The 9,759-nt window shown below is 37.4% G+C and overlaps 1 protein-coding gene across 1 annotated transcript in view; it reads right to left on the bottom strand.

The window, feature by feature from the left end:
* LOC125995031 (interferon-induced protein with tetratricopeptide repeats 2-like) overlaps positions 1-9,362 on the bottom strand; it is a 19,031-nt gene extending 9,669 nt beyond the window's left edge. Inside the window, exon 1 of the mRNA XM_049764570.1 lies at positions 9,304-9,362. Coding sequence (XP_049620527.1) covers positions 9,304-9,362 — 59 coding nt within the window. The remainder of the gene's footprint in view (positions 1-9,303) is intronic.
* Positions 9,363-9,759: the final 397 nt, after the last annotated feature.

The following is a 9,759-nucleotide window of genomic DNA, read 5'->3' as shown; positions in this document are numbered from 1 at the left end:
TCTCACTGCTTATTTCGTTTCTATGCATCTGCATGGCATCACTAGACCTGGGAAATTGAAACCTATTTCCTGTTTCCCGAGAAAAAGAAACTGCAAATTCAATGGCCTTGCTGACTAATCCAGACTCTTACATAAAGAGAGCTCTAGTCTTGCTGCTTATTTAGTTTCTATGGCATCTGCATGACATCACCAGACCTGGGAAATTGAAACCTATTTCTTATTTCCCGAGAAAAAGAAACTGCAAATTCCATGGACCTGAGAATTGCTGCTCCACCTTTCTCCTGCTGTCTTCTCTGGCTGGTCTCACTGAGACTCTTGGCTGCAGCCTCAGTCACACAAAGAGCCTATTCAGATAAAAGTCTGGGAGAGACACCAGAAAAGAGACTGTCATGGATTCTCCGAGGTTTGCTCTGTCATCTCTGTCCCTCACATCTACAGAGCACCCTGGACTGCAAATGGATGAAATGGCAGCACTGAAAATGATGAATCAACAACATAAAGAGATGGAAAATAAGGGGTCATGCTCCCAGAGGGGCTGTTATTTGTGTAAAAATATAAATAAGTCTGGAATATTTACAGTTGTACTTTGTTTACTAGAAGATAACGAATGAATAAAAGAAAGTACTTCCTATCTCCCCCCCCCCACCTAATCACATTATTATACCATTCTTATATCAGCAGAGGTTGTTTTTGTTTCCGACATTTAAAAATAACCATCAAAAAGAACTGGGGAGGGGCCCCAGTGATAGTACAATGGTTAGGACAGTTGTCTTGTATATGGTTGACAGGGATTCAATCCCTGGCACCCCATCCCATATAGTCCCCCAAGTTTTCCAGGAGTGATTTATAGGTGCAGAACCTGGAGTAATTCCCAAGTGCAGCTGGGTGTGACCCAAAATCAGAAAAAGAAGAAGAACAACATGTTTTTCTACTTCAATTCTGATAGTAGAGTTTGGAGGTGCTATGGAGGCCATTAAACTTTAAAGCATGGGACACTGCACGATAGAATTCTCCCAATTTTGTGTTCATCATCTGTAAATTGAGTCCCTCCTCTGTCATGGTCTTTTTGGATTCTTTCTTGGTTGTCACAAATATTATTTCCTCCCCTGTGAGAGTAATTACATTGTTTTGTGCTTCCTTCGATCCTATTTTTCATGGATTTTGAGTCCTCATGTTTTTGAGGGAATCTGAGGATTAGTTAGGAGGAACTTGTTGAAGGATTTTCATTGGAAGACAGAAGAACCCACATTTTAAGGTGAATGAGTTCAAGTAAAATTTCCTTGAACTTAAAGATGTAGGATAGTTACTTATGACAAATGGGAGGACAATGTAAATAGACACATCAATATTAAAGGTTTTGCTAATCAGATCAAAGCAAGGACAGGGAAAAAGGCAGAAAGAAAAGTCTGAAAATGTTAAGTCGAGTAGCAAGTCAGTCACATGTTTAATGGGAGACCAAAAAATAGAAGAGATTAAATGAGAATAGAAGCACAATTGGAGATGGAATAAATGTCTCCAAAAACTGATTTAAAAATCAATCAATAGACCCTCTATATTCTACTGTTTTCCTCAGCCCCTCTTCCTAGTGTTAGAGTTCTTAAAAATTCAACTGGAGGGCCCGGCGAGATAGCACAGCGGCGTTTGCCTTGCAAGCAGCCGATCCAGGACCAAAGGTGGTTGGTTCGAATCCCCGTGTCCCATATAGTCTCCCGTGCCTGCCAGGAGCTATTTCTGAGCGGACAGCCAGGAATAACCGCTGAGCATGCCGGGTGTGGCCCAAAAACAAAACAAAACAAAAAAAAAATTCAACTGGAGTCAGAGACATAATCCAATAAGTAGGGTGCTAGACTTGCACTAGACAGGTCTAGGTTTAATCCCTGGCACTCCACATGATCACCCTAACTCACCAGAAGTGATCTCAAACATAGAGCCAGGAGTAAGTCCTGAGCACTGAATGTGGCCCCAAAACAAACAAAAAAGAGAGAGAAAAATCTGGGCCCAGAGAGATAGCATAGCAGTGTTTGCCTTGCAAGCAGCTGATCCAGGACCAAAGGTGGTTGGTTCGAATCCCGGTGTCCCATATGGTCCCCGTGCCTGCCAGGAGCTATTTCTGAGCAGACAACCAGGAGTAACCCCTGAGCACCACCTGGTGTGTCCCAAAAACCAAAGAGAGAGAGAGAGAGAGAGAGAGAGAGAGAGAGAGAGAGAGAGAGAGAGAGAGAAATCCATCTAAAGACCATAAAGACCAAATACTAAATTCTTTACTGAATGGACTCCAGTGATTGGCTTATTTAGTGCCATCCAGACTGATATGGGATTTTAAGAAATGCGTTCCTTTGGCTTCCTTGCATGCACATTCTAATTCAATCTTGTAGAAATCAAGTGTCAAAATATTGTTTCCTACTCTATGTTTCATTGAACATCACATTATATATTTATGAAATACATTGATATAAATAAAAAACTATAAATATAAAATATATCATATTTTATATAAACATACTATAAAGTATATAAATACATATAATTATAAGTCATAAATAAATCATAAATATATAATTATACATATAATTTATATAGAATATATTATATATAATCTTATATAATATAGTCATAATGCATATGATTATATTATAATTATATACATATTTACATATGACATATATTATAACATTATATATATTTCATGAAACACCACATTATCCTGAAGTATAGGAGTATGTTTTCAACATGGCAATATTTACTTTCTTCTCTAATTTTTGCTTTGTAATGCTGACTAATCTGTGGGTCAGTTGTCAGCTGTTGTCAGCTGACAATTTTGGATTGGCAAACTTGCATTCTCAGTACTCTGCAATTGCAATAGCTTGCTAAGTTACCTAGTTTCTTAGGCAATTTCTGTGCATGGTTCCATTATATTCTCTCATGTTTATTACTATTCTTTACCTATAATGAGTTATCAGTGCATAGTGACTTGAAGAGCACTTTAAAGGTTGCAAAAGGTAAAATAATTCAAGTTCAAGTGCTCAAAACTATTCTCTTTATAACTTGGGTTACACAACTTAAGGTTACTTGTACCTAATTTTGGATGCTTCCTTACAAATAGGATTTTATACCCTGTTAAAAGTTCTTTAAAACAAATATATACTTTTCAAGCAATTTCTGATTAATTATAAATTTGATTTTAAATTTTGATTAATTATAAATTTGTTGTTTTGTTTTTTGGTTGAAAATCAGCGGCCACCAGAGCTTTTTTCTGAGTCTGTGCTCAGGGGTCACTTTTGGTGTTGATCAGGAGGACCAGATGGGGTGCCAGGGATCAAATGCATGTTGTTAGCATGCAAGTTGACTGCCCTACCTGCTGCACTATATCTTCAGCCTGTTCATTACATTTCTTACATATTCCCTGTTAATGTTAATGTGTTGATACCTTGAGCACTTTCGTATACCAAGGTCAAAAGTTGAAACAACCTTATAACACCAACAAAATGGAGAAATGAAACTGAAAACTATATACGTAAAGGCTATGATTCATATAGGGAAAAAGATCTTGGATTCCACTTTCTTTGCTTGTTACAGGGCCATGTGGAAACCAGGAGAGTCTCCAAAGAGTGTTAAAGGGAAAATAAAGGAACAGAAAGGCCAGATGATGAACATAATTCAGGGATAAACTGAGATCTCTGTGGAAAGGAGGAGCATTTACCAATTCCCATTTAGTAAATGACTGCATAAAGGCTTATAACTATTAGATGATGTGTCTTGATTTTTTGTTTTGAAAAGCTTGGTTGTATGATGTGTGCTAAGAGATAGCAATATAACATGCATCCACTGACTATTTCAAGGGCTTATAAATCCTAGACTAAGTCCCATAAAAGAAAGAAAAAGAGGGGCTGGAGTGCTAGCCTCAGACAGACCACGGTTCTACCTCCCCTCTTCCCCCACCCACGTCCCATATTGCCCCCAAGCTAAGAGCGGTTTCTGAGCGCATAGCCAGGAATAACCCCTGAGTGTCACTGGGTATGGCCCAAAAAATCAAAACAACAACAACAAAAGAAAGTAAAAGAAAAAAGGCAGAAAAGAAGGAAGAAAGGAAGGAAAGAAGGAAGGAAGGAAGGAAGGAAGGAAGGAAGGAAGGAAGGAAGGAAGGAAGGAAGGAAGGAAGGAAGGAAGGAAGGAAAGGAATGCTTTTTCTATAGTCTCATTTAATTCTAGCTTGGAGAATGGTAACCAACAGTAACAACTGGAACAAAGTGGGGTGGGGAGGGGAAGCTAGAAAGAAGGAGAGATAGGTCACATCCCCTTACCCAAGACTGGACTCTATCTTAAGGTAAATCTAAAATGGAGAAGATGAGAGAATTTAAATTGGGAATTTATATTGGAGTTCGATTAGGGCAAAGTAACAACAGCTCAAGGAATTTTAAAGGGATAAAAAGCATATTGGGACACACAACAGGAATAGGAGAGAAAAGTTATTGTTTCTGAATGCATCTGGAATATGAAAGTAGTATGGAATACACAGGCTTGAACAAGAAAGAATAATAATAGATTTAAAAAGCTGAAGGATGAGAAGTAAAAGGTTTTATATCTTCTGCACTGAAGGATGGACTCAGCCCAATATTCTTCCAATACTCCAAGAGACTTCTTAACCATTATCCTTGCCCTTACAGAAACCCTTAAGACCTATTAACATAAGCTTTCTTTCTTACACCTTAAGCTATGATTCATATAAGGAGAAGGGTGCAGGAGAGAGTAGGAGTGTAATAAAATGTCAACTTAGAAATAATTAGACAAATATAGTTAAGAAAACTTTTATTAGATAATAAGAAATATGATTCAGGTCTACAACCAAGGGACCACACATAAGACCTATTTGAACAGGAAGAAGGCATAGGGGAGTTTTAAAAGGTTAAACAAAAGAGTTCAAACTAAGTTTGAGCAGATATTTTGGGAATGTTTAATTACTTGACAGGAAATTTCAAATCATGGGTTGCAATGTGGAGTCTTCATTTAGAAACAGCAGAAACAACTTTCTCAAGTCTTTCTTAATCTGTTGGAGAGAACAGAGAACTGAGGTTCTGTAGCTATGAATGAGAAAGCAAAAAATAAGGTGCTTTGTCATCCCCATGAGGAAGTTGAGTCAACTATTTTTATGAATATTTCAGTGTTGTCCTCTTTAAGATTTCTCAGGAGGCACCTAGGGCATCCTAGAAATTTTTAGCCAGTAGGCAAATATTTCAATGCAAGGACCTGAGAATATGTTGCTTGTCAGGTCACTTGGTGATGAGGATACCCTGGCCACCGCAGTAGTTCTGGGGACCTTCAGAGTCATACTTGACATGTGTTTTAGGGGGTCATACCATGATGGTACTCAGGATTTTCTCCTGGTTCTGTGCTTAGTGATAACTCCTGGAATGTTCAAGAGACCATATGAGGTGCTGAGCAGTGAAGTAGGCCACATGCAAGATAAGAACTTTACCATCATACTATCTGTCTGACATTGTAGGGTGCTAAACATTTCATGTAATTTTTTTTTTACAATGGCATGACTTCACCTTTTCTTATTGCTGAAGAGTAGTCTATTGTATCCCTCCATTAATTATTAATTACCAAGGTTGTTTCCAGATCCTGGCTATTGATAACATAAGGGGACAAATGTATTTTCAAAATAGTGTTTTGGGCTAAATTCAGAAAGTTAGAATTACTGGGTTATGTAAAATTTTGATTTTTAGTTTTGGAGACAAGTTTCATATTGTTTGCTTATGGTCATTTACCACAACAAAAACAAAAGGCTTGGTGTATTTGATATCTTTATCTAGTAGGACCAATCTCAAAAAATGAGACAGGTGGATGCTGTCTGTGACTTATTCAGGTTCAAAGCTAGCCTCAACAGCCCCAAATAGAGGAGTAAATTGTCCATTTATTAAACAAAAATTCTATTTCCTCAAGGCTCCTTTGTCTTCAGATATATATCTGTATATATATGTATATATAGAGATATATATCTGTATATATATGTATAAATAGATATATATCTGTATATATATGTATATATATGTATATATATCTATGAATCATGTTTTTGTTAGTAGGTACATTGAGAACAGTTAGCAGGTATATTAGAGCAAGGATATTTACATAGCTGTGGACATAGGGTGATATACAATTAGCAAACACCTTTAAGATAGAGTATCAAAGTCATGATAATTTCCTTTTCTATTCTGGCCTGGATACACATTTGCTGCCCTCGATCTAGACTATTTCCATCTTAGGTTATTATTAAAGGAATAATTTTCCTCATTTTTCTTTTTTGTTTTTGGGTCACACCTGGAAGTGCCCATGGGTTATTCCTGGCTCTACACTCAGAAATTGCCCCTGGCAGGCATGGGAACCATATGGGATGAACCACCATCCTTCTGTATGCAAGATAAACACCCTACCTCCAGGCTATCTCTCCGGACCCAATTTCCCTCATTTTTCAAATGGAAATAACTAGTTGACATTCCCACCAATAGTGAATGAGGGTTAATACCCTCCCTCATTTATACCAGAACTGGTTGTTTCTTTTGTCTGTTGTTTTTCTGTTTATTTTGTCTTGTTTTATTTTTTTGGAGGGGGGGCAACACCTCGTAGAAGTCAGGGTTGACTCCTGACTCTAGGCTCAGGAATTACTCTGGCAGGCTTGGGAGACCAGAGAGGATGCCAGGGAACAAGCCCGGATTTGCCACATGCAAGTTAAGTGCCCTATCGACTGTATTATCTCTCTAGGCTCTGTTTATGCTTTTACATGTGCCAGTTTCACTGATGTGAAGTGATATCTCATTGCTTTGATTAGTTTTCCCTGATCATCAGAAAAAAGAGTATTTTTCATATACCTATTTTGATATCTCCTTTAAGCAAGTTTCTGTTAATCTCTTCTCCCATTAAAGTTTTTTTTTAATTTTTTACCAATGCTTTATGTATATTGGATACTAATCCTTTAAATAGTTAGCAAATATTTTCTCCCAGTCTGTGGGGTATCTTTTACTCTTGTCATCACGTTCCTTAGTTTGCAGATGCTTATTAATTTGAATCAGTCCTACTTATTTATTTTTGCCTGTTTGCTTGGCTAATGCAATTTGCAACTACATGGTTGAAACTAGAGAGGGTATCAGGCTAAATGAAGTGAAGAACTAAGGAAATATACGTCACATATTTGAGGTATAAAGCAACATACTAAGTGAATAAAACATGATCAAAGACTGAACCTGTGAGATGGTTCTCAAAACTGAGTTTAACAAAGAAGATGAAGGTGGGTAAGGAGAAGGGTTTGAGACAATGATGGAGAGAAATGAACACTAGTGTTGGTTGCGGCATTAGAATGTTGTGTATAGAAAACTCATTAACAGTATTGAAAAACACAGCTCTTCAATAAAAAAATTGGAGGAAAAAGTTTTACCAGGACATAAAGAGAAAACTCAAGTCTGTTTGAAATAGATTCTACAGAGAGGCTCTGGAAATGTCCCTATATAAATAATAAAATAAAATATAAATAATAATATACTATAAATAAAATATAAGCCACAAATATTAACATAAGGGTACAAGATATCTCTCAAACGAATGGTCTCTTTCTCTATATATTCTTATTTATAGTTGCTTCCTTCAGTAAATTTAAATCTGTGCTTTCTACTTATTTATTTATTTATTTATTTATTTATATATTTTGTTGCACAGGATTTTATATTAAATGTAGGCCCTCCTAGATGTAAGGCAAGTGATCTATCACTGAATTATTTCCTTACTTGCAAATCTATTCTTTCTATTTTCTGAAATTCTTGGAGAGACTGATCTTACTGAGTGTAAATGTGAGATTAGCCTCCAGGTCTACAACTGGTTGGAACAGAGAACTGATATTGACTTCCATAATTTCAGAGTTTATAGCAGGACTAAGATATATGGTAGAGCCCAGCTCTCCTTCTACTTTAGTATTTCTCTCCTGACTGTATTATCGGGGTGAGTGTGTGTGTGTGTGTGTGTGTGTGTGTGTGTGTGTGTAGAAACAACTGATCACTGTTTATTGACTATTTTATTTTATTTATTTTATTTATGTTTATTGATTTGGTGGGAGGGTCTGAGTCACACCCAGCAGTATTCAGGGGTTATAAAATTAGCTCTATGCTCAGGAGTGACCTCTGGTGGTGTTTAGTGGAACATTTTCAGAGCCAGAGATTGAACTAGAGTTAGCTGCATAACAAGTCAAATACCTTAACTCCTGTACTCTCTCTTTAGCCTCTTTATAAATTTTCTTTTTCTTTTTTTTACAGGAGTAGCTCCCAAGTGGTACTCAGAGGCCTAAGGACCCCACTGACAATCCAGTCAGTTAATCTGCCATTTAGGGAAGGCTCAAGGATGTAGTGCTGTTTGGGCCCTATGGTACCTGGGAAATCTGTTTTATTGAGGGCATCTGAGGTTGCATTGGCTTTACCCTGCAATGCTCACATGACAATGTCATGCCAAAAATCAACCCTGGTCATAAGCATGTTCGGAATTCACTCTGTTAGAGTTAACCCTTGCCCCAACTTTATCTCTTACTAAGTGATTATGTCACTGAACACCTATAGAAATTTGTTGATTATTGGATAAGGTGTAGAAGGTACTTAAGATAAATTGTTTAGAACCTACACACAATTTCTCACTGTTTTAAAATGTTGCATAGATGTATAAGGGATAACTATAAGTTTCTCAATTATAACCAACATCGAATTAATACAACATAACAGACACAATCAGTAAAAGTCAAAGTTCACACCAGACAGTATCTCAGTCCCATCCTGTGTAACCCTCAACAACAATTGACCCGTTGGCTGTTATTTACATATCCCAGGGACTGTATTGACTCCTGTACTTACTGGAATGTTCCCTAACCCCGGAAACCGCAGGCTGACTCCATATTTCCTTAAGGCTAGATGTTATTGTCTTCTGTTCTGTGGTAGAGTAAACAGGAAAAAAAAATGTTCTGCTGGCAAAGACTTTGTTTTGTTTTGTTTTGTTTAGGCTCACACCTGGCAGCGCTCAGGGGTGACTCCTGGCTCTATGCTCAGAAATCGCTTTTGGTAGGCTTGGGGGACCATATGGGATGCCGGGATTTGAACTACTGTCCTTCTGCTTGCAAGGCAAATGCCCTACCTCCATGCTATCTCTCTAGCCCCTGGCAGAGAAACTTTTAAGAAAAAAAAAAGAACATTGAAACAGAAACCAAAACCTTGATTTAGACGTATAAAACTTAATGTTTAGAGAAAATGCTGATGGATGTACATCACAACCCACATTTCTTTAACCTCACTGTGTCCAGACTCATCTTTTTCCACAGCTTTCTCAGAGTTCATGCCCCACAAAATTCAAGTACTCATTTCAGAGAATTTTAGTCTACTCATTCATTTACATAGTGTATGTCAATTCTGATACACAAGGAATGTAATTCCAGAACATTTTCTTTAGTCACCAAAGAACCCTGTGTTGATTAATTGCTCATTAAGTGCTCCATCATTGGGCACATGGTTTAATTGTCATGGGCCTTTCATTTGATCCTTAGCACTGCTCTTTTTCCACACAAGAAAAAAAAAGTCATAAGAAGAAGTAAATGAGAGAAGAAAGAGGAAATAGAAGGAGGAAGTAAAAGAGAGAAGAAGTAAAAAGGAAGAGGGGGGAAAAGGAAGAGGAGAAGGAGAGCTCCATGTGCTCTATTGCTGTACCTACCATGTGTACTGATGCATTATTTCTACA

Source organism: Suncus etruscus, chromosome 17, assembly GCF_024139225.1.
Source record: "Suncus etruscus isolate mSunEtr1 chromosome 17, mSunEtr1.pri.cur, whole genome shotgun sequence".
In the NCBI taxonomy this organism is placed as follows: domain Eukaryota; kingdom Metazoa; phylum Chordata; class Mammalia; order Eulipotyphla; family Soricidae; genus Suncus; species Suncus etruscus.
Note: the sequence above shows the minus strand (reverse complement) of the source record. Positions and strands in the feature narration are given on the sequence as shown.